Here is a 25,050-nt window from a genome sequence, read left to right as displayed (position 1 = left end):
TTGTTTTAGGAACTTTTAGTCCAGTGGTTAGTTTGTTTTTTGTCGATTTTAATTCTGTCTTCTGTATGTGTAGTTCATTAGTGCAGTCAAAGGTCTTCCCTAATGTAAAAGAGAAAAATCCGGAGGATCCTCTTTCTGAAGTGCAGGATCCGTTACCAGAGAAACTCCGCAGCTCTGTGGTGAGCAATACATGCATAAATCTCACAAACATAGACACAAACACACATGGACTCTTCTGTCTTGAATGATGCGTCTGTGTCTCTCTCTCTTTCTCTCTGGCTACAGAATGAGAGACTACAGTCAGATGTGATTGTGTGTGTCGTCATTGCTGTCCTGTATTTCGCCATTCATGTCAGCACCGTTTTCATCGCCTTACAGGTAAAACACTATGAATATAAATACAGTACTTATAAAATTCTGTCCGATACTGATATGGCAGTAATTATTTGCATGTTATGGACAAAAACTGATACATGGAAATATTAAAAAATATTTTACATATTAAAAATAAACCACTAAAAAGTAAAATATAATATTTATTTTGAGATTGGCTAAATATTACATTTAACAGAGTTTTTAAATGATTAATGTTTTTAAAGATTTACTTTAACTAATATTAAATGACAGCAAAGGCAAAATTAAAAGGGAAATAAGAATGCACAATAAAATACCCAAAATTGGCTCATACACTACCAAATCAAAAGTTTGGGGGCAGTACTTTTTACTTTCTATTCAAAAATCATTTCATGGTTTCCTATTAAGCAACACAAATGCTTAATCAACACTGTGTGTAATAATAATAAATGTATTTTGTGTACCAAATCAGCATATTAGAATGATTTCTGAAGGATCATGTGACACTGAAGACTGGAGTAAAGATGCTGAAAATTCAGCTTTGCCATCACAGGAATAAATACATTTTATAATATATTCAAATAGAAAACAGTTTTTTAAGTTGTAATAATATTTCACCATATTACTATTTTACTGTATTTTTGATCAAATAAATGCAGCCTTGTTGAACATAAGAGGCTTCTCTTAAAAGCATGAAAAAACCCAACCCCAAACGATTGAACGATAGTGTCTTTCCAAAATCTGACAATAAATAATAATAATAAAAAAAACATTTATATCGGCCAGTAATCTTTAGCAGTATGTTGTGTATCCCTAAATATGATCATACTGCACTTCATAGTTCAGCTGCAGGTAAATCAAACTCCAAGAATACATATTGTATCATAGAATAAATAGACAGTTCTTGACTGTTCTTGTCCCTCTGTCTTCTCTTCTAGCCATTTTTGAGCTATGTTCTGTATGGTCTGGTTGGGGCAGTTGGGCTGTTAACTCACTACCTGTTGCCCCAGATGAGGAAGCAGTTACCCTGGTACTGCTTCTCGCACCCTCTGCTCAAAACCAGGGAGTACTATCAGTTTGAAATCAGGGGTGAGTCACACTACAGTCGTTGAGAATTCAGTTTACTGCTATTTAAATGCATAACTCTCATTCTGCTGGGACTCCATTAGCATTAACTGTACTGAAGTACATGTTTTCTGTGTGCAGGTGCTGCCCATGTCATGTGGTTTGAGCGTGCACATGTGTGGCTGCTGTTTGTGGAGAAAAACATCCTCTATCCACTCATTGTGCTTAATGAGCTGAGTGGCAGCGCACAGGAGCTCGCCAGCCCCAAGAAACTCAACACAGAGTCAGTATTCCCCCTTCTGTCTAACCTCCTGCCTTGTGTCCTTTTGTATTCAGTGTTAAGGTTGTTGTTGTTTTTTATTGACTGTCTGCATCTGATTGTCATGTATTAGCCAAACATTGCTCTGCACTATCATTTACAAGAAATCAATTAATTCTCTCTCTCTCCCTCTCTCTCTCTCAGGGTCGGAGCTCTAGTGATAACTGTCGCTGGGCTGAAGCTGCTGCGTTCATCCTTCAGTAGTCCAACATATCAGTATGTCACTGTCCTCTTCACGGTCCTGTTCTTCACGTTTGATTACCAGCAGTTCTCCGAGACATTGCTGCTGGACCTTTTCATTATGTCCATCATTTTCAGCAAGGTCAGTCCTCGTTCCTATAGAATCGATTTTTGTCTTGACTTTTTATTCATATATAGTTTGATATAGGATATGCCCTCTGATGATGTACAGAGTTGAAGAGTTGTCCAACACGTCCAAGTCATTCCAGACACAATTTAAAGACACTTGTAAGATTCTGTTAGTTATTGAATCCTAACATTTTAGACTAATTGGTAGATTGATAACTAACCAACAGAAATCAGATAAGAAAGATCTCTGGAATACTTGATTTTGATTGATCATATATTTGTGAATGATGACTGTTTAACCAGGCAGCTTATCCCAGGCAGCCAAATTGTTAATTTCATGTCTCTTATATCACTCTATGTTCTCTTTATTAGTTTATTTTAAAAGCCATATTAAGCAGCATAATGTAACGTTTTCTTTATGCTCTATAACTCAAATCAATATTTTATTTTTATTTTATATTTTATTTTATTTTATTTTAAAAAGCCATAATGTAAAGTCAGTCAATACCACAGACCCCTTCAGATGATACAACACCCACGGCTTCTCTTACATTATCCCTCACGAATTGCCAGTTTGTTGTTGTTTTTTTAGATACTTTGCAAAGTCCGTATTTTATAATTGTGTGATTTGTTTTGTTTTGTAGTTATGGGAGCTCTTTTATAAGCTGAAGTTTGTTTATACGTACATCGCGCCGTGGCAGATTACCTGGGGCTCTGCCTTCCATGCCTTCGCCCAGCCGTTTGCAGTGCCACGTATCCTTATCACACATTGTGTTTCAGATTTAACATATTTTACAGGCTTTGTCAAACCCTGGTGCCTTTGTGATTCTTTGTGTTCTTCCTTGACTCCGCCCCCCTCCAGACTCTGCCATGTTGTTAGTGCAGGCCATTGTGTCTGCTGTGTTCTCCACTCCATTAAACCCTTTTCTTGGCAGTGCCATCTTCATCAGCTCCTACGTAAGACCTGTGCGCTTCTGGGAGAGAGAATACAAGTAAGACACTCAGTGTACACCAGTGTCTCCGTTTTCTTTTGCCATTTTAGCCCAGCTCACAAAGCTTTGTTGATTTTAATTTGTGTTTCAGTACTAAGCGAGTCGATCACTCCAACACTAGACTTGCCTCGCAGCTTGACAGAAACCCAGGTACTGGTTTACATAGAGTATCTGTTATAAATGTATAATCATTCTTAATTTAGTTTCTTGCCCTTTGAGGTCTAGATTTGTGTGACATCTCTAAACCTGTGTCGTCTCATCCCATCTCTCATGTTGTCAGGTTCAGATGATAATAACCTGAACTCCATCTTCTATGAGCATTTGACGCGTTCCCTGCAGCATTCTCTGTGTGGAGATCTGCAACTGGGCCGCTGGGGAAACTACAGCACTGGAGACTGCTTCATCCTGGCATCTGATTACCTCAATGCTCTCGTTCACCTCGTCGAGATCGGCAACGGCCTCATCACCTTCCAGCTCAGAGGACTTGAGTTCAGGGGTGAGGAGAGGAAAAGACAAAAAGAGAGATTATGAGATTACAAGAAATGTTTCTTGAGCAGTAAATCAGCATATTAGAATGATTTCTGAAGGATCATGTGACACTGAAGACTGGAGTAATGGTGCTGCAAGGGAATAAATTACATTTTAAGATATGTTAAAATAGAAATTACATTTTAAATTGTAATGATATTTCACAATATAGCTGTTTTTACTGTATTTTTGTTCAAATAAATCAGCTTGGTGAGCATACGAGACTTTGTTCAAACCTCAAACCAAACCTTTGAACGGTAGAGTACATTTTTAAAAGTTATAGTTCTTGGAAATGTAATATATTATGTAAAAACAGGATTTTGCTAGCTATTAATTGCTCAATGTACTCTAAATTTAGAAATGAAAGCTCTCTCACCAATCCACCCTGACCATTTGTAGAAATTAAGCCACAAAAACAGGTCATTCAGAATCATTACATTAGTAATGTCACAACCATGAGCACATTAACATAACCGACCATGGCTTTGGTGCATAGTTCGAATGGATTTTAAGTTGACTTCAAGTGGAAAAAACATAACATTTTAAAGGAGTTAATTATTAATGTTGAAATGATTATATGATTCTAGTTAAAAGATTCTGTCACATTTCTTTTCCTATTTCTATCCTAGGGACGTATTGCCAGCAGAGGGAGGTGGAGGCGATAACAGAGGGAGTTGAAGAAGATGAAAGCTGTTGTTGCTGTGAGCCTGGTCACCTTCCCCATCTGCTGTCCTTTAATGCTGCGTTTGGACAGCGCTGGTTGGCCTGGGAGGTTCTGGTCACTAAATACGCCCTGGAGGGCTACAGCATCACCGATAACAGTGCCGCGTCTATGCTGCAGGTGTTTGATCTGCGGCGAATCCTCACCACCTACTACGTTAAGGTCAGCACACAAGTATTTCCATTCTGTACCTAACTGCTCTGTTGAAAACTGGCTAGGTGAGGTTTAATGTTCTGAAATTGTGTTTAAAATCATTTATTTATTGTATATGTGTTTGTATGTGTGTAGGGCATCATTTACTATGTCATCGCGTCTCCTAAACTGGAGGAGTGGCTGGCGAACGAAGCCTTATTGGAGGGCTTGAAGAGCTGTGGAGAGAGAAACTATGTTGACCTGGATCCAACCTTTAACCCCAATATTGATGAAGACTATGATCACAGACTGGCTGGAATCTCCAGAGACAGTTTCTGCTCCGTCTACCTCAGCTGGATCCAGTACTGCAACTCACGGAGAGAGAAGGTAAACACATGCTTGTGATCAATTTAATGCATCCTTGCTGAATAAATGTATTAAATTGTTTAAAAAAAATCAAAATATCAATCTTTCTTACCCCAAACTTTTTAATGGAAGTGTTTGTAAACACAATTTTAAATTGCTACTGTCTCTCTCACTCTCTTTCTTTCAGCCACTAGACAGCGAGAAAGACTCTTCATTGGTTTTGTTGTGTTATGGTCTGTGTGTTTTGGGAAGGAGAGCTCTGGGAACTGCATCTCACCATATGTCCAGGTAAGGGTGCAAGAATCCTTTACTGTGCTGGAGATTTTCCAAAAAGGGTGTTATGAAGACACTGTTTGCGGTTAGTGTGTGCACGTTTATTCTGATGGTGTGTGTTTGGGTTCTTACAGTAATCTAGAGTCGTTCCTCTATGGGCTGCATTCCTTGTTTAAGGGAGATTTCCGGATCTCATCTGTGAGAGATGAATGGATATTTACTGACATGGAACTGCTGAGGAAGGTGGTTGTGCCTGGAATTCGCATGTCACTCAAACTGCACCAGGTGAGATGCGCGTGAGATGAATTTCTATGTCATCTGTTCTCTGTGTCATATCAAATGTGACTTGTATTATTTTATGCGTTTGGGATACATTTTAACAAGAGTTAATCTCTCTCTGCAGGATCACTTCACCTCCCCTGATGAGTATGAGGAATCATCTGTGTTGTTTGAGGCGATTTCTTCACACGAGCAGACGCTAGTGATCGCTCATGAGGGCGACCCGGCCTGGCGCAGTGCCGTCCTGTCCAACTCTCCCTCTCTGCTCGCCCTCAGACACGTGTTGGACGAAGGGACCAACGAATACAAGATCATCATGCTTAATAGACGCTACCTCAGCTTCAGGGTCATAAAGGTGAGGGCAAAAAGGATAAAATAAAGGAAAATAGACTGACGCGGAAAAGACAACTTTATTAGGACATAAGTAATTTTCTGTTTTTGCATGTGCATTCTTAGGTGAATAAGGAGTGTGTGCGCGGTCTGTGGGCGGGGCAGCAGCAGGAATTGGTGTTTTTGCGGAACCGAAACCCGGAGCGTGGAAGCATCCAGAATGCCAAGCAAGCACTACGCAACATGATCAACTCTTCGTGCGACCAGCCAATCGGATACCCAATATATGTGTCGCCCCTGACAACATCTTACTGTAATACACACCCCCAGCTGGGACACATACTGGGAGGTCCAATCAGCATCGCTAACATACGAAACTTTATCGTCAACACGTGGCACAGGTGTGTGTGTGTGGTTGAATGAGAAAGAATGGATGTGTTTTGAGTGATGTCACAATAACGGCGCCTATCTCTCTCACTGCAGACTGCGTAAGGGTTGCGGTGCTGGCTGTAATAGTGGCGGGAATGTTGAAGATTGTGATGCAGGTGGCTTGTCGTGTGGCAGTGGGAATTCTGGGAATTCTGGGACAGGAGCAAGTGATTCCCAGCACAGCTCAGGACCTACAGCACTGCACGCTTACACACCTCATTCTCTGGGTAAACACACAGTCGATGCGTAGACATAATTTACTGGTTAAACACATTATGATGAATTTGTATTCTAATGAGGCCTCACCCAGTTAATATTTGCAAATCCTCTATCTGAGTTTTTAGGTTTACCGTGATGCGTCTGACACCTTTATAGGTATAATAAACACTCACTGGCCACTTTATTAAGTACACCTGTTCAACTGCTCGGTAATACAAATATCTAATTAGCCAATCACTTTACAGCAACTCAATGTATTTAGGCATGTAGACATGGTCAAGACAATCTGCTGAAGTTCAAACTGAGCATCAGAATGTGGAAGAAATGTGATTTTAAGCTTCTTTCAGACTGTCAGTCCAAATCTGATTTTTGTGCATGTCCGATTGGAATCTGATCATATTTAGCAAGAGTAAACGACAATAAATCACATGAAATGCGCTTTTTACAAATCCGTTTCAAGCTACATTCATAGTGGTTCATAGTTATTCCTAGAAATGTAGTTTAAAAATCTATTCAAATAACATTTCTGGAAATCTGTTTTAGTCTGACCCCTCTAATCGGATTTCGCGTGGTTTGTCACTTTCACACGGCACGTAAAATGTAAACATGTCAGACGTTGTTATAGGAAACTTCCTGAAAGTCACTACAGAAACAAGGTTGTGTTGTTGCAAAGTGCCGGTCGAGCAGAAAAATACCATATAATGGAGACAATAGAGTATAAAGATTTAATTTTAAGACTGGCGGAGATGACAGCACTGAATAAAGTGGCGCATACCAGTCTGCTACATAAAACACAGTAGTCAAGCTCAGCGGCTACACATTGTCATGTTGTAAATAAGACAACATCTGTATTACAAACCCCTCCACTGCTGTTGTTTTTGGCGTATACATAACGCAAAGTCATTGCCATAGAAACCAATGCAGATATTCCGGAAAACGAAAAAGCGCCACGGGACATACAAATCGGATCCGAACAGTTGCGATACACAGTGTGTACTGTCAATAATTTAGATCAGATTACAATCAGATATACAAATAATCAGATTTGGACCGACAGCATGAATGTGACATGGTTGTTGGTGCCAGACGGGCTGGTCTGAGTATTTCAGAAGCTGCTGATTTACTGGGATGGCATCTCTAGGGTTTACAGAGAATGGTCCAAAAAGGATAAAAAATATCCAGTGAGTGGCAGTTCTGTGGGCGAAATAGAATGGACAGACTGGTTGCAGCTGATAGAAAGGCAACAGTAACTCAAATAACCACTCGTTACAACCAAGGTCTGCAGAAGAGCATCTCTGAACGTACACAACATGTCGAACCATGAAGCAGATGGGCTACAGCAGCAGAAGAACACACCGGGTGCCACTCCTGTCAGCAAAGAACAGGAAACTGAGGCTACAATTCACACAGGCTCACCAAAATTGGACACTAGAAGATTGAAAAACATTGCCTGGTCTGTTGAGACTCGATTTCTGCTACGACATTCAGATGGTAAAGTCAGAATTTGGCGTAAATTACATGAAAGTATGGATCCATTCTGCCTTGTATCAATAGTTCAGGTTGCTGCTGGTGGTGTAATGGTGTGAGGGATATTTTCTTGGCATACTTTGGGCCCCTTAGTACCAATTGAGCATTGCAACGCCACAGCCTACCTGACTATTGTTGCTGACCATGTCCATCCCTTTATGATCACAACACACCCATCTTCTGATGGCTACTTCCAGCAAGATAATGTGTCATGTCACAATGCTCAAATCATCTCAAACTGGTTTCTTAAACATGACAATGAGTTCACTGTACTCAAATGGCCTTCACAGTTACTAGACCTCAATCCAATAGAACTCCTTTGGGATGTGGTGGAGCGGGAGCCATGGATGTGCAGCAGACAAATCTGCAGCAACTGTGTGATGCTGTCATGTCAATATGGACCAAAACCTCTGAGGAATGTTTCCAGCACCTTGTTGAATCTATGCCATGAAGAATTAAGGCAGTACTGAAGTCAAAAGGGGGTCCTACCCAGTACTAGCAAGGTGTACCTAATAAAGTGTCAAGTGAGTGTATGTTTATTGCCGAAGCATTTGCAACAGTCGAACAAAACTAGAAAAGGAAAGGTCATCTAAACAAACATTGCATGTTTTTGTGACAAAACGTTTTGTGAAAGTTAAAAGATTGTGAAAGTTATTTATGCCTTATGCAATTTCAATCTTGTTGGATAGATGGACAGACAGACAGAATCAGACGGATGGATGGATGGATAAATATTGTCAAATAATAAAGAAAGTAACAGTCCCTCTCTCTTCAGGTACAAGTCAGAGTTCTCAGTCTGTTCAGTCTGGTTTGGTGCGTCAGTCTCCCGCTCGTGCATCTGTCGTGAGTCAGTCGTCCTCGTATCGCCACAGCAGCAGCCGCCAGTCTTCACTCCGCACATCTGTCACGGGTCTGGAGCCCTGCAGACGTTCCTCCAGCAGCCAGCTGTCTCTCCGTACGCTGCCCACCTCCCTGCAACTCCGCCTGGGCAACGCTTCAGCCGCCAACCCCGACCCGCCCGGCCCATCCAGCTCTCTCTCCGCCCACTCCATCCCGCCCTGCAAACGACACGCCCACACGCTCGCAGGCCTGCTGGGAAACGAAGCCTTAGGGCTGGGGACGGACATCCATCCTCACCCCCATCATCATCTTCACTACATCCACCATCATCATCACAATCCCTCGCTGTCCTGTCTGAGGAGGGACGACATCTCCTACAGGGTGCAGGTGAGCGTCTGGCTTTCTTGCATTTGGCCCTTTGTGAAATTTGTTGTTATCATGAAATATGCATTTTTTGTGTGTAGATTGTTGATGTGAGTCAGGTGTTGGACGTGATGAATCATCCCAAGAGGAAGGAGCTGGTGTGGCCAGATGAGAGCATGAGACTGAGATCTGGACGTAACTTCTGGAGAGAGTGGAGTCCCCTAGAAGGCATGGAGGGTCATGTGCGTACAATCATACACCTTTTTTTTTTTTTTTTTAAATAAAACTATTCAAAAATATTTAAGTTCTGAAAATATAAGTTCATTTCAAAATGAAAATTCTGTCTTCATTTACTCACCCTCAAGTTGTTTCAAACCTGTTTGAAATTTCTTTCTTCTGCTGAACACAAAGGAAGATATTTTGAAGAATGTCGGTAACCAGATAGTTTGATGTACTTCATTGACTTCAAACGTAGGAAAAAAAATACTATGGAAGTCAATGAGGTCCATCAACTGTTTGGTTACCGACATTGTTCAAAACATCAGCTTTTGTGTTCAGCAGAAGAAGAAAAAATTCATACAGGTTTTAAACAACTTGAAGGTAATACACTAAAGGTGGCTGTACTGTACCAACTACCTCAGGGGGGACTAAATTCTGCTAGGTGGAACAAACTGTAATTTTCACGACTGTCTGTTCAAAATAAATGAAAAGAAACCTAGCTCTGGGGTTTTGTTGCTTCTTCCTGTTGTACTGAACCGTGACCACAAAACTGAGATGTGTACAGTAGTAGAAATTCCCCTATGCACCTGACTAAAGTTAAACTAGGTGTCTCCGACTCCCACTCTGGCCGCATTGGTTGTCGCCTAAGTGTAGCTACTCTGACCGCGTAAGATGCCTAAGAATTGAGTCGGACGACGTCTCGTCCCTTATGAACACTATCACTTGGGATTAAGATCTCTAGTGTTCCACTAACCTGGTGCGCAGCATTAACTAGACAGACTCCAGACAATGCCTTCGAATATGCTTTAATTACGGCCGGGAAGATCTCAGACCAGTTTCAGAGAGAATCCCACTAGCAAAAATAACACAACAGTTTTTATAGAATAGGAGCATGGCAAAGGTGACATGATACATTACATCAGTCTTCTACAATTCCATCACAGTACCGAACCGTGACTTCTCTGTACCGTTACACCCCTTATATAATTTTATATAGATTATTTTGATGACAATTAAGCACATTTTCCCTAGAATTCTTAGTTATCTTGTGCAAAATTATTTATTTTTTGTTTGTAATTTTGAGAAAAAAGAAAAAAAGGTTTCTACTATCCTAATTTCCCACTACTCTCTCTCTCTCCATAGGTGGTTCATCGTTGGGTGCCTTGCAGTCGTGATCCGGTTAGTCGGTCTCACATTGATAAGACCATCCTGCTGCTCCAGGTGGATGATAAACTGGTTCCCATTATAGAGACGGGAGTGATTGAACTGGGGGCAGAGGTGTGAGGACACACTCATCTAATGTCAGTCCAGAGGAAGAATGAGGCCACACTCACTTCCAGCTGCTGATCGGGCGCAGGAATCCAGGGAATCGTGCAAATGGAGAACGTACACACTCACACGCTGTAAGAAGCACACTTGCTCGGATCTGGACAGAAAGCTGCCTTGCTCTGTGTTCCTCGGATATGCTGCATGAGAGATCAGCTCCTGTAAACTCTTCTCTCTCTTTTTCTCTCCTTTATGAGCAGCTGCGGTCTCATTCTGTTTCTTGGTTTCTATGCATCTCATCAGTTGTCTGTAAACACATGCAAACTCACAGGGAACACTAAAGCCAAGCTTGATGTACACGCAGAGAAAGCAGCTTTTTTTATTACAGCTATAATCAAGTTTTATTTTGTATTTTCTGCCAAAATAAGTCAGGTGCACAGTGCTGCCCTGGACATGCAGTGAGAATCATGTGACAGACTGTTTTACTAGCTGCCAAGAAAGACAGAAGATTGCGGTGAGGATGATGATGATGATGATGATAAAACGGAAGCAGGTGCTTCCAGTACAGAGCTCTCTTATGTCATCCTTATTTTTTTATCCTCATTTATTTTGTTGAGGATCCATTCAAGAGACAGGTGTTATGAGAAACTTTAACTTGCACTATTTGTTTTATTTTTGTTTTTGATTTGCAGCTGTGCACTACTTTCTAAGATCACACATTATTTATTCCTCCACGGTTTAAATCGCCATGGTTACCGTTGCCTTTGGAATGCAAAATGCGAAATCGACACATTCTTTTCTGCCATTTTGACTTTTTTCTTTAGCTTGAGGACAGAAGTGGTTTTTAACCACATGTAGTTATGTATGAATATATAAATGTGTCTGTATAAAGATTTGGCTTTGAATATTTATTATTGTATTTACATTTTGTTATATTGTTTTTCATTTACAGGACAAATAAAGACAATGCATAAATATGTCCTGTACCTGAGTGACTGATGATATTCTTTTATGAGAAGGATGGAATGAAGTGCATGGTGTATCTGGGGCATGAACTCATATTCATGTGATCTTAGGATGAAATTTCCGGGCCAATAAAATAGCCATCATGAGACGATACCAGTGACTGGACCACATATGGCTACGTTTGCCAATCAGTAATGTTTTTTTATATAAATTAAGTGCTTTGGCTGGGATCACTGGCATAATCTGTATATCGGTACAATGGCTTTAGGTTAAAGAAAAGCAGTGACTAAATAAAACCGATATCTTAAGATTAAAAAAATTAAAGAGCTTTTGGGAAAATATTAGTCACAGTGTGTAAATTCTGTGTAACTAGTCTCCTTTTATATTTTAAGGTAATTTCACATTGATTTTGTGTTATAAGACCGTAATAATTGGAAGGAAACATCTGAATTTCCTTGTATGTCAAAATATTACAAACTATAAACATGTCCTGACATAGTTTTCTCGATATTTATGTTTACTTTATTTGATATCGTAACAATAATTTAATAATTTAATATCGTTCATATGGAAGCAGTATAAACGGTATTTAAAAAGTTCATTAGTGAATAGACATTCGATAATTTTATTTATTTATTATGAAAGTCATGAAACTTTAATTCATTATTGTGGCTGTTGGGCAAAACCTCATATCTCCATATTGCATCATTTTATTTTACTTTTTCATACATCATTACTATTGGTCACCCTTTATGTCTGTGTGGGTTTTGCAAATTTTTTGCCAAAAAAAGTATTAAAAAGAGCTTGTGACTAAATCTCGTAACTCCATTGGCTTCTCAAACTGTAAGTAAAACCTCATGACTCCACCCCGCCTCATGCAGTGCCGCATGCAGATTGAACCATCTCTGCTTGTTTGCAATGCACAGGTAAATAAAGAACTGCTCTTTGAATAAGTACAGCGTTTTCTTTACCTAAGAAACACTAAGGCTGATGTAAGGGTGGAAGCTTACGCTTCTATTTTGAACCAATAATCATAACAAAAGGCAGTTGAAGGATAACGTGTAATTCAGATATATATCTAACTCAATTATAATTAATTTGACTCCATTAAAGTTGTTGTTATTCTTTAACCTCTTATTCTTTAAAGGTAAATGTCTTTCTTAGAACTAATAGGAAAACGAAAATTTAACGTTTAGATAACGAAAGTTATAATCATGTTAGCTTTCAACATAATCAGTGATAAAAGGAAAGATTCTCAAAGCCTTTAAAGCAGGCAAAGTTATTTATTAAGTTACATGTTTAAATATACAGACAGTAGAATGGAACAACATACTGTATAGAAAACTTAGTTGTAACAAATAATGCACTGTCGTGCAGAAGAGGCCGTAAAAGCCTTTCTTGTAGTATGAGGTATGTGCGGGAGTGGCAGGGTTAAAGCCTTTCTCCTAGATCAACAGTTACCTTTCCTTCTTATACCCTGAGCAAAGCATTGTTAAACATGAATGGAATACCAACACCAAACCGACCGACAGGAAAACAAAAGATGAGGCAAATGGGTAGTGATCAAGAGGGGGAGAAGAACATTAACATATTCTCCTCAATGCATGTTTAACCATTAGTACCTAGATTGTACATTAGGATACTTTAATATCTCTATTAAGTTCACCACCATTCATTTCAGTTTATAAGCTGTCAGATGAGACCAAACATGGCATAGTTACATATTAGAACACACTAGTAAATAAACAGTATGTAGTTGAAAGCATATGTCCTGTGAAGCAAATGGTACAGACGTGTCATTGAGGTGCAAACGACCCTGTCTCTCCCGACAGAACCATCCTGTGCCTGGAGTGTCCCAACAGTCCTCAATCAGCATATTGATGAAATCCCTGCACTAGATAGGCATTAGCATACTGTGATGATGAAGGCCATTGTGCCACGTTTAATTCACATGTATACCTTTAAAAGGCTTTTTGAAGTACTAGGGCAGTAAAGACTTCTGCCCATATTTGCTCAGCCCTACACTGACTGATGTTTATGTTGAGGAGTGGAGGAGAGTGTCTTAGCCTAGCATTGTCGTACAGACATAGCCAATACTGTCTTATAGCTTCTGCATAGCACTTCGTCTTTAATAACATGAGATTTTGGCCAAATGACAGAAAAAAACGAGCGCCCACATACACTATATTGGCAAAAGTTTTGGGACGTCTACCTTTACATGTACATGAACTTTAATGACATCCCATTCTTAATTCGTAGGATTTATGGAGTTGGCAGACCCTTTGCAGCTATAACAGCTTCAACTCTTCTGGGAAGGCTTTCCACAAGATTTAGGGTCAAGGTCAAGGTTTTGTGTCTATGGGAATTTTTGACCATTCTTCCAGAAGCGCATTTGTGACAAACATCAGGCACTGATGTTGGACGAGAAGGCCTGGCTCGCAGTCTCCGCTCTAATTCATCCCAAAGGTGTTCTATCGGGTTGAGGTCAGGACTCTGTGCAGGCCAGTCAAGTTCCTCCACACCAAACTCGCTCATCCATGTCTTTATGGACCTTGCTTTGTGCACTGGTGCGCAGTCATGTTGGAACAGGAAGGGGCCATCCCCAAACTGTTCCCACAAAGTTGGGAGCATGAAATTGTCCAAAATTCAAAAATCCAAAAACTTTGTAACTCCATTTGAGCTTGATTTTGGTCAAATGTTATAATGACATATCTGACCATACATGAAGCCACAATATCAACTTTGTCAACACAAAGTTGTAAAAAAAAAAAAAAAAAAAATCTTGCTTAGGTCATCATTGCCTGGTTTCATTGTCTGATTATAAGAATCAGAGATCATGTGAACAGCAGAGAAAACTGTTAAAATGCTGAAGGGACTTTTTGAGGAACAACCCCATGTGGCTGTCAACATGTGTAGCCTACACCTGCAGAAGAATTTACAATGAATTATAATATTAACAGAGCCAGTGAAGGGACTTTAATACTTGTGTAATAAATTATTGCTAAGATGAAAAAGCACATTTGGTGTCAGAGGTTTAAGTTTCACAGTAATCTGAGTACTTTTTAATGTTTTTTGTCATCCAAGTCAGTCTATTATAATGAGCAATAATAAGTCTTTCTTTGTTGTATTATGATTACAAAAACAGATATAATTTGGAATTCACCTATTCTCTCTCAATACATTGATTTAAAGACTGAGGTGTCACACGAGTAGTAAATTAGACAGTAAATTAGAAACTGTAGAAGGGGTTTCCCAAGATAACAGAAAATAGTACTAGCAACAGATTATTATAGATTGATATAAAACAGTATTAGATCTGTTTTGAAACATGGCTGCTTACAGAGACACTTTACATAACGGCATACTCTGTTATCTCTCACACAAGACACCTGTAAAAACAGGTAAGATCAGCCCAACGATAAAAGAAATGCGTGGGTGCAGTGAAACATCAGTCATATGACAAAAGGATGATCTGATCATGTGCTCGCATATATTCTGCCTAGACACTGAAAAAGAAAGACGGGTGTCTGTCTTATGCTGAAGCTTCCAGTAAAATTATTAATAAAGTTTTTTTTCTAAATCTAACCAATTATTAAATCCCCTAATAAATGTGAGGCATTTCCCCTTAACTTTCACAATGGTTAGACTTTCCTTGTCAGAGCGGGAGATCACTTCAATGCATCAATCTATTTTTATAATATATAAAAGTTTCCTCTCGTTTTGTTTTGCTTTCAGTCAAACTCATGGCACATGACCGATAAGTCAGGTGATCAGTTGAGGCTCCGCCCATTGGTCGAAGTTGATTGGATGCTGCGCTGAGCCGTATTGAGCGGATTGGTTAGAGCCTCGAGTCCGTTAGCGCTGATTGGCTGCTCCATATGCGTCCCCGTCTCACAGGTTGTAATAAAGCGTCGCGTCGCTCCAGCTCGGCAGCTCGGGCAGCGGTACAGTAGCAGGTAAGCTTATATAAACTACTAATATCTTTATTTTGTATGAACTCTACTCATTTTGTTTGGTTGTGTTTTGTATAATTATTCACCTCAAGGTTAAATACTCAATTCAGCTAAAAGGAGAATAGTTTAAACCCCCCTATGGCCTGCGGTTATTATTGTACTAGCCCTGATTTCCTTGTTTGTTTATTGGATGATCACGAGACCACTTGCAAAAATATATCACGGTAATCACCGTTTACCGCCCAAAGTGCTACGGTCTTTATTACCCCAATTAAATTCGGTATTTGCTACCATTGTCATCTAAAAAGAGACATTCAACAAAATGACAGATTATTATTCTGTTTAAGGAGATGTATCAGGGTTTTACAGTAGTAACAATAACTGTTGGAACTATGTTTTTGGCAGACATGGGGTATAAAGATAAACATTTGTAAGAGGAATTTTGGAATGAGCTAAAAAAAAAAAAAAAAAAACATTTTTATAATTCCACCCTATTTTATCTCAGCCTTACTGTAATCCTACCATCAAGTAACATCAAGAAAGCAAAATGTGTCCGAGTTAAAGTCAACACAGCTGTACATCGTATTTATATACAGAAATATTTGCATTGTGTAATGGTGACTAGCATTTAAGATGTTTGTGTCATATTAGTAAATGGAGTATATGTTGTGTATGTTTCCTTTTAGGGAGAATCACAAATTTACATGCTAAAATGTACATAACTATAAAGGCTTGGTATAATTTCAGAGCAAATACATAGTGTAAATGGTAAAAAATGTTTATGTAAAAGAAAGCATTAATTGAAAATTGTAATTCTAAATATTATATTATTAAAATGTCATCATCACATTAAGTATTTTATGTGGTTTTGCAAATACGTTTGCCTTTTTAGGGAAGTTTACAACCTTTAACATTTTAAAAGCACACATGGTCTTTTTTTCTGGTTTATTTTCGATCTCTGTTCCCAGTAGATTGCAGAGATGATTGCACAGAGAGTTGCAGTTTCAGTTCTCACCCTGAGCCTGGGGCTGGTAGTGAGTGGTTTCCCTGCCGAGCAGCCAGACAATGGGAAGCACTGGGTCGTCATTGTGGCCGGATCTAATGGCTGGTACAATTATAGACACCAGGTGAGAAAGGAAGTGATCTTTGAGGTGGAGAAAGTACATGTTTTTCCAAATTATTTGTCAGTTGTCTTATCTGAAGTCTGTTTAGATATTAATTAATTCTTTTGTGTGTGTTTATAGGCTGATGTGTGCCATGCATATCAGATTGTCCATAAGAACGGAATTCCCGATGAGCAGATTGTGGTGATGATGTATGATGATCTTGCTCAGAGTTCAGAGTGAGTATGACTTGTATTATGCAGTGGTTCTCAGCCTCCATATGTCCAAAACAATATTCAAAATATTCAAAAAAGTCAGTTTAATCTTGCACAATTATTTTAGTGTATAGTATACAGTATCTTTAGCATGTTCATTAAAATGAAACTAAATGTAAAGTATTTAAATAAAACTTATTGGGACCCCTTAGACATTTAGCATAAGAAGCAGTTTAATCACGCACATCCCAGTCAAGTACGGGTGCTGGATCTCATATATAATGTAAGTAACAAAGTAAAGATCTGCACACCGGAGAGCTCCCATTTACATGATTTATTAATGTGTGACGTTTCGGGACTCAGTCTGAGGAAGGGCTGCGAAAGGCCTGAAACGTCACACATTAATAAATCATGTAAATGGGAGCTCTCCGGTGTGCGGATCTTTACTTTGTTACCCCTTAGACATTTGCAATGGGCCTGGCACCCTTGTTGAGTACCACTGGTATAGTGGTTAAAGATCTGAGCTGGTAACACAAGAGTTATTGGATTGAGGCTAGTAAGAGTTGATTTATGACTTGGAGTTGATTTGCTCAAAGGTCCAATAGTGATAGAGGAACAAGCACTTTAGATTGTAGAAAATGTGATATATTTGCTATTTCAGATACAACAAAAAAAACTCCTAATCGTCTGCTGGGTAATTTGTCATTGACACCAATGTGATCACTTCCCCTAAATCGCTTTGGTAAAGTTGTGTCTTCCAAAAGCAGACCCATATAAATGATTTAGCTCAACCACATGTTCGCACATGTACAAACACACAAACAGAGCTTTGAGTCTGTCCCTTTTCAGAAGTCACAAGTATCTAATTTAACCACCAGAAGCTTAAGTCTGCAAAAAGCAAAAATGCATGAATTGTAGCATGTCGTGTTTTTCTGTCATGGCTGTGATCGTGACTGGCATTAAAGATGTTTGTGTCATGTTTGTATGCGGTGTGCTCGTTTATTTGTAGGGTGAATCTCACAAATCGCTTTGCATTTAACTCTTAAATCAAAATACAGATATTTATTTATTTTGCATACACAAAGTAGCCTATATCTAAATAATAACATATAATCTCTAAATTTGAAAAATTTGCATTTACATTAATGTTGTCGATTGAGGTGAAACATGATGTGTGTTTTGGACAGGTTTCATGAGATTCACCCTGTAAATGCTTTTATTTATTTATTTTAAATAGAGGTGAAATTTTAACCTTTATTTTATTGTTTTATTGAAAGTTGTGCAACTGTGACATTTATTGCTTTAGCGGCTTTTGATTATGAATTCAAATGTAGGTCAGGTGTTCCGGCTGAATTAAACGATGAAAGAAATGTGTTATCTGATCGTTGGCTTAGTCACATGTTTTTGGGTTAATTTTTAAACCTATTTTGATAAGTGGTGGAGAAAGAGGTCTTTTTACTATTGTTTGTGTCTTTTAATAATTATTGTTTTAGCACCAATTAGCTGTTTCAGCTCCTTAAAACCAAAAGCCTTTTCAGTACAGAGGTTCATATGCCTGTTTTTGTGTGTCCAGAAACCCAACTCCAGGAGTGATCATAAACAGACCCAATGGAACGGACGTTTACAAAGGAGTGCTGAAGGATTACATTGGTGATGTGAGTCAATACGTGTAATTCTGTCTCTGAGATTTGAAGCGGTAAGCAGTGTGTTTGGCATCCGTTCACTAATATTGTGTGTGTGTGTGATACAGGACGTGACCCCTCAGAACTTCCTGGCGGTGTTGAAGGGTGATGCTGCTGGTGTGAAGGGAGGATCTGGAAAAGTGCTGAAGAGGCAAGTTTCCATAAAAACTGTGGTATTTTATTTTTCTGTGTGTCTCTGATACATTTGTATTAAAATGCAAATTAGCCTGTGGCACTTGTTACTGTCTTACTTAATTTATTGCCCTCAGTTCCTGTAAAAATCTGGTCTGTTTGTGCATGTTGAGACAGATATGTGTAAAACAGGTCTTGTGATGTTTTTTCCTCTTGGCAGTGGTCCAAATGATCATGTGTTCGTGTATTTCACCGATCATGGAGCACCAGGTCTGCTGGCCTTCCCTAATGATGATGTAAGCACTTTCTACTTCCTCTGGTCATTTTAGCTGAATCAGATCCTTTCAGGCTCTTCTCACACGCACTACACAGTTCTCTCCAAAGGTCTGAGACCACTTGTGCAAATGCTGCTTTTGTGTATATTTTTCTGATGTCATTACAAATGATATAATAAACATAATTGAAAAGTTTATAGGAAAAAAAATAGCTAATTTAAACCAAAACATCTCAAATGATCTGACTTTTTTCAGCCCCCACTGAAGATACTAAAGCAATAGGTCAGCTGACATAGAAAGTTGTCGTATAATGAGTAACGCATTTAACTCGCAGGAAGTTTAGCCATGAGTTATACCGACAACCTGCTGAAACGACAACTTTTTCAGTAATTGTGCGTGAGCAGCTCGGGAGAGGAGTTATTGCTTAACTTCCTTATGCATGACATGTTAATAAATGAAGGGGAATGGTGTAAATGATATCTTTTATATCTAGAAACTTACAGTAAATCATGCCTCTACTTTTAGCTTCATGTAGATGACCTGATGAGTACCATCAAGTACATGCACCAAAACAACAAATACAAGAAGGTGAGTGTTACACGTGTTCATTAAAAAGATACAATCCATAAGTTCTGTAAAAACCCCATTATTTGTAATTGTCTTTTTTTTTTTAAATCTGCAAACCCTTTCTCGCACACATAGATGGTGTTTTATGTTGAGGCCTGTGAATCTGGCTCTATGATGAAGCCTCTGCCTGTTGACATTAATGGTGAGGTTTTTTTCTAACGTCATCACACATGCTGCTTTGTGTAAATAACATAGTATGTATAATCCGGGTGTGTGTCCCAGTCTATGCTACAACCGCTGCCAACCCTGATGAATCCTCATATGCCTGTTACTATGACGAGGCCAGAAACACCTACCTGGGAGACTGGTACAGTGTCAACTGGATGGAAGACTCCGACGTGGTTAGTACACGCATCTGGGACAGAGGTCCAAATTGAAGAAAAATCGAAGAGAAAAGCATTTATTCAGCATGAACAGTCTGATCATAATGAGAGCGGGGCAGCTCACGATAGAATCTGGAATCACGCAGATTTTTTAAATGGTGTTGTGTGTTTGTTTCTTTAGGAGGATCTGAGCAAAGAGACTTTGTCCAAGCAGTTTAAGATCGTAAAGGCCAAAACCAACACTAGCCATGTGATGCAGTATGGAAACAAGGTAATGCACTCACAAACACTGTCTATGAAAGACATTCAGTAAAGATTAGGAATGCATTAAGATAAGACACACTGTCTATACACTAGAAATGCAAGATTGATTCGCATCAGTGATACAGTGAAAGGCACAATTATCTGTGCTGTAAAGTGATTCATTATTTATTGTCACAGGAACAAATTTAAATGTAATGCCAATAAAATATGTTACATGAAATTGCATTCTATTTAATGATAATGCATAATCATTAATGGCTGGTAAATTCACAGTTTACTAGTTCCAGCTGTTGCAACAAAAATGTATTTTAGGACCCTGACTGGAAGGAAGTTAGTGGAAATAAAAATAAAATAAATGAATAAATAATCTTTACCATTTCTGTGCTCATGGCTCATCTGTACGGTCCCTAAACTCTAGCAACTGCGAGTAGCATCCTGAATATGGATTAGTTTATTAACTATATGATGGATATTGATATGCGCTGTATGTTCATTCTTGGTCTAGCGTCTGTCATATATTCTCAGCTAGCTCCAGAAGTTTCCCTTTTAAAGTCATGTGTACTTTATTGACAAGGAAGTGTCTGATGAAAGCATAAATGGCGTTCTGTGTAGCGTCTGCATGTCAGTACTTGCCAAATGTAACTGTTTTGGTTTGTTTATGTTTTAGACGCTGTCCCACATGAAGGTTTTGGCGTTCCAGGGTAGCTCTAAAGGCCTTGATAAGGCAGCCGAGCCGGTTTCGTTGCCTGTGATTACTGAACATGACCTCATGAGAAGCCCTGATGTGCCCCTCGCAATCATGAAGAGAAAACTCACCAAGTCTAATGATGTTGAGACTGTTGTTGGTCTCATGAATGACATCCATGCACATCAACAGGTTTGTAGCACTTCTTTTTACCAATTTGGGGTCAGTAAGATTATTATTATTATTATTATTATTATTGTTAATAAATGTAGTATTTAATTTAACAAGGATACATTAATTTTATCAAAAGTGACAGTAAATGCATTTATATTGTGATGTATAACTTTCTATTCAAAGAATTTTGAAAAAAAAAATGTTCGTTTTTACAAAAATATTAAGCAGCACAACTGTTTTCAATAAGAAGTATAATAGTAATAAATATTTCTTGAGCAGAAATAATATTTCATGTGACTGAAGACTGGATTAATGATGCTGAAAATTCAGAATAAACTGCACTTCAAACATTAAAATAGATATAATTTTTTTTTATGACTTATCACAATATGACTTTTCTTTTCTTTTTTTTTTAATCAAATAAATGCGTCCTTGGTGAACATAAGAAACTTATTTTAAAAAAATCTTACAGACCCCAAACATTTGAATGATAGTCTATGTGACACTACTTGCTATACTGAAAGTGTTGTCAGAGTCATAGATTGCAGTCAAGAGTATCATATTATAATAGCTTTTGTGCTTGTTTGTTTTTGTAGATGCGAGAGCTGCTTAATAACACTATGCGTAAGATCGTGGAGCATGTGGTCCAGGACAAAGAAGAAATGGGGGATTATCTGAATGGACGTGAAGATCTCACACAGTATGAATGTTATAAGACCGCTGTCAAACACTACAAGAAACGCTGCTTCAACTGGCACCAGCAGGAGGTACAAACATTCAGGATTTCTGCATCATTAGTTGTGGTGTACTGTGTGTATAAGACCTCTTTTCTCTCTTTTTGCAGTATGAATACGCTCTGAGACACCTGTATGCTTTAGTGAATCTGTGTGAGGGAGGATACCAGGCCCAGAGGTAAAAACACCTGTTTTATCACTTTTACTTATCCCTAGACTATGATGTCTAAAATTCATAAACAATAAAGCATTAAAGTGCTTTTGAAATGTTTCCATAATAAACAGCGCCCTCTGCCTGCGCCAGCGTGTTATGTAAAAATTTCTTGTGGGATGTGAAAGAAAGAGCTCATTGGGTTTATTTTATTTGTGATTTAAATCTCTCCATTCTCGCAGAATCACGGTAGCCATGGATGACGTGTGTTACTTCAGACAGTAGAAATGTGAGCATGAGCCAAAGAGGATTTTTATTGGACGAACTACACTTTGCACACAAGAATGTGACTGTGGAAGAAATCTGTATCATCACACACAGCTTTGATTTTGATCTTTTTGAAAATGTTTCTTTTAATGAGGGTTTGCACTTTTAAAAAAAAAATTGATGTGATGTTTTACTGATCTTTATTTTGTTTTAAAGAAAGAAATATGCTTTAAGATAATGCCCAGCGACTCCTGACAAACACTTTGGGCTGTTAACATTTTATACATGTATCGTGTGTGTATTTTTTTATTTTATTTTTTCTTTGTCAGATCCCTCATCAATGAGAATGACAATGACTTTTGAAATTAAAGCAGGTTTTTGGCATCTCAGTTATGTTCACCATAATTAATAAGTATAGCTTGGAAACCAAACATTTAAGAATGTCCAGTTAGAGAATGTTGAGTAGATGCATTCAAACAATTTATAAAGGAAAAAAAAACACTAGCTAGATACATTTAGCTACATATTGCACTAAGATTTTGATTTTGATTTTTTTTTTAAGCTGGTGTTCATCACCTTGTTGACTGAGCCATGAATATACCCAATTTCTCTCCAGTAGTGAATTATAGAAGCTCTTATTTGGATATTGACTAAATGTATACATATCAAACTAAAGTGAAAACAAACTTAGCTGCCTGAAGTCTGTGGTCATACTTAAGAAGTGTCTTAAATAACCGAGAACCGCTGCACTTTGAGCAGTTTAGTGTAATGGTCGAAGTGTCAGACTGTGGTATTATGTCAAGTGCCCTTTGTTTAGAGCAAATTGAGGCCTCAAACCACTGAACTAAAGGGAGGTGTAATGTTTGCTGGAGATTGAGCTCTGTAGGAGAAGTGAGTTTACACTGACAACATGGGCTAAACGATACACAGAACTACTGTCAGTCCTCTTTTCAATGTATAATCTGTTAAGCAGTGATTGTTTGATTATAAAATAATAAACCTGAATTGAGTGAAATTTGTTGAATGCAATCTTTTTTCTTTTTCTTTTTTTAGTCCAAGTTTCTCTTGACAAATGAATAGATGTTAATAGATGGAATATTTTGATTTCATAGGTTCTTGTATTATATACTGTAGCAACAAAAATAAACTCAGTTGTGAGGAACATTTGCAAATAAATACATTATATATTATATAACAAATACTATAAAATATTTTATTTATTTTAAATATTTTTTTTATTCTTTTTTATATATATATATATATACCAACAAAGATTAGCTCAGTAGTGGGGAACTTTTGTAAATAAAATCGAATGTATTTAATCTAGTTTATTTTACAAAGAGGAAAGAACTTCACTGCAGGTCTGATTTTTTTTTTTTTTTTTTTTTTTTTTTTTGATAAGGCAAAATTTGTGCTGCCATTTTGTCCAATTCAGCTCAGATGCTTTTCTCTCCTTTTCCTCATCTTTTTGCTGTAAAGCTGTGTTCAATAACATTTACTGGTAAAGTAAAGAAAATGTTTGCAGTTCTTCTGCATATCCTTTATTATCTCAAAAAACAAACCTTCAAATTCGATTGAAGGCTGCACTCTTTTTACATTATACACATCATTTCACAGACAAGACTTAAGCCTCGTATAGCCTTGCACTGACATATCTTAAAATATATCAGCGTCATTGTTTTGTCTAAAGATGCAATAGGTTTTTTTCTAAGACATTTTTACAAAAAATGCCCTAATTAAACTAATTAGGAACATTAGGTAATTAAGAACATAAGAATGATATATATGAGATCATAATGAAACATTTTAAAAAAATGTTTAGCTTGTACACCTTCTCTGACAAGAGAGAAAAATGTGAAACGCGTTCAGAAGAAGGTGTTCCAAAGGTGTGAACGGCACTTAATGTTCTTGAGGTCCATTTTGGCCAATCTTGTAAAAACATCTAGAAATTCCCATCAAAAACCAGAAAGTGATGACTCAAGAAAGAACAAAGTAAAATTCAGCTCCTACAAAGTTTCACAAAAAAGCAGCATGTTTCATAAGCCAGGAAACTTGACTCACAGCGGTTTCTACAAGATCACAATGTTCATCATGCTGGGATTGTGTTTGTACATGCAACTCCATAATAATGAACGTGATTGTGGTGGGAATGACGACATGTTCTTTGATGATGTTGTGGTAATGCCAATAGCAGATTGACTTACTAAATCTGTATTGTCTACATACTCAAACACCTAAAAACAACAGAATGTAAGTGAAAATTAGACCTATAATTGCTGATGAAAGACACTAATATACAATATGATATCTTTTGATATTATATTGAGTACAGTTGGCGCCTAATGGTTTGAGAGTCAGGTTTGCGGGTTTAAATTCTCAATTCACTTAGGAAATGACTGCGGTTCCCTTGAGGAAGGCACCTAACCCCCAATCACTCACCAGGCGCCACAGCAAAATGGCTGCCCACTGCTCCGGGTGTGTGTGACAGCGGTTTGCAGTGTGTATGTGTGTGTGTAACTACTCACTACTCCTAATGTGTGTGCACTAACTCGGATGGGTTAAATGCAAAGGACAAATTCCAAGTATAGGTTACCATACTCGGCCTTCACTTCACGTCACTTTTTTTAAATACACCGTAGGCCTGCTAGTAAAGTTATTTTTATTTATTTAATTAATTAATTTAAATTTAATTTATATTTGATTTAATTCATAAAATTGTGTCCTGGATGACTAAGCATCTCCATAACAAAACATCCTGCAAGTCATTAATGACATATAAATCAGTCACACAGCCTTTAATCAGTGTGTTACCTAATCATGTCTCCAGGATGTGTGAGTATGGCAAGCTGTTTAGCATTAAATACCCATGGCTGTACTAGTCATAATTTAGTTTTGACTAGTCAAGATTCCAATTTCAGATATCTTAATTCCAATTTTATTTAATTAAGATATCTACAATGCTATTTTG

At 38.1% G+C, this 25,050-nt stretch overlaps 2 protein-coding genes across 7 annotated transcripts in view; both read left to right on the top strand.

Annotated features, from left to right (window-relative positions):
- The window catches only part of pcnx1 (pecanex 1), a 40,452-nt gene extending 28,616 nt beyond the window's left edge, over positions 1-11,836 (top strand). For all 5 annotated transcript variants that reach the window (XM_084092340.1, XM_084092341.1, XM_084092343.1 and 2 more), the window contains 19 exons: positions 74-179; positions 286-378; positions 1,293-1,443; positions 1,561-1,702; positions 1,883-2,060; positions 2,692-2,800; positions 2,910-3,039; positions 3,131-3,189; positions 3,320-3,535; positions 4,197-4,450; positions 4,577-4,807; positions 4,974-5,074; positions 5,194-5,344; positions 5,463-5,693; positions 5,795-6,069; positions 6,152-6,324; positions 8,619-9,070; positions 9,148-9,288; positions 10,409-11,836. In XM_084092340.1, coding sequence (XP_083948466.1) covers positions 74-179; positions 286-378; positions 1,293-1,443; positions 1,561-1,702; positions 1,883-2,060; positions 2,692-2,800; positions 2,910-3,039; positions 3,131-3,189; positions 3,320-3,535; positions 4,197-4,450; positions 4,577-4,807; positions 4,974-5,074; positions 5,194-5,344; positions 5,463-5,693; positions 5,795-6,069; positions 6,152-6,324; positions 8,619-9,070; positions 9,148-9,288; positions 10,409-10,549 — 3,334 coding nt within the window. In that variant the 3' untranslated portion in view covers positions 10,550-11,836. The remainder of the gene's footprint in view (positions 1-73; positions 180-285; positions 379-1,292; positions 1,444-1,560; positions 1,703-1,882; positions 2,061-2,691; positions 2,801-2,909; positions 3,040-3,130; positions 3,190-3,319; positions 3,536-4,196; positions 4,451-4,576; positions 4,808-4,973; positions 5,075-5,193; positions 5,345-5,462; positions 5,694-5,794; positions 6,070-6,151; positions 6,325-8,618; positions 9,071-9,147; positions 9,289-10,408) is intronic.
- A 3,484-nt stretch (positions 11,837-15,320) lies between these two features.
- lgmn (legumain) lies at positions 15,321-23,097 on the top strand. 2 transcript variants are annotated; one of them, XM_084093895.1, is made up of 14 exons: positions 15,321-15,453; positions 16,419-16,577; positions 16,695-16,792; positions 18,342-18,423; positions 18,519-18,601; positions 18,803-18,878; positions 19,383-19,445; positions 19,560-19,626; positions 19,707-19,825; positions 19,989-20,078; positions 20,739-20,948; positions 21,527-21,697; positions 21,775-21,842; positions 22,058-23,097. In XM_084093895.1, the coding sequence occupies exons 2-14, from the start codon at positions 16,431-16,433 to the stop codon at positions 22,098-22,100; spliced, it is 1,317 nt and encodes a 438-aa protein (XP_083950021.1). In that variant the 5' UTR covers positions 15,321-15,453; positions 16,419-16,430; the 3' UTR covers positions 22,101-23,097. The 2 variants fall into 2 exon arrangements, with proteins under 2 accessions (XP_083950021.1, XP_083950020.1); XM_084093894.1 differs by having other exon boundaries at positions 15,322-15,453; positions 16,422-16,577.
- The last annotated feature ends 1,953 nt before the right edge of the window (positions 23,098-25,050 follow it).

This window comes from Abramis brama (assembly GCF_963993115.1).
Source record: "Abramis brama genome assembly, chromosome: 19".
Classification (NCBI taxonomy): Eukaryota; Metazoa; Chordata; class Actinopteri; order Cypriniformes; family Leuciscidae; genus Abramis; species Abramis brama.
The sequence above is the reverse complement of the archived record's forward strand: the minus strand, read 5'-3'. Positions and strand labels throughout refer to the sequence as shown.

What these genes read in the sequence shown, in the direction of transcription:
- lgmn (XM_084093895.1), top strand. Translation starts at nt 16,431, where the DNA reads ATGATTGCACAGAGAGTTGCAGTTTCAGTTCTCACCCTGAGCCTGGGG. An exon ending in TGAAGGATTACATTGGTGAT is followed by an intron (nt 18,424 to 18,518) that starts GTGAGTCAATAC and finishes TGTGTGATACAG; the next exon opens with GACGTGACCCCTCAGAACTT. An exon ending in TGGCCTTCCCTAATGATGAT is followed by an intron (nt 18,879 to 19,382) that starts GTAAGCACTTTC and finishes CTCTACTTTTAG; the next exon opens with CTTCATGTAGATGACCTGAT.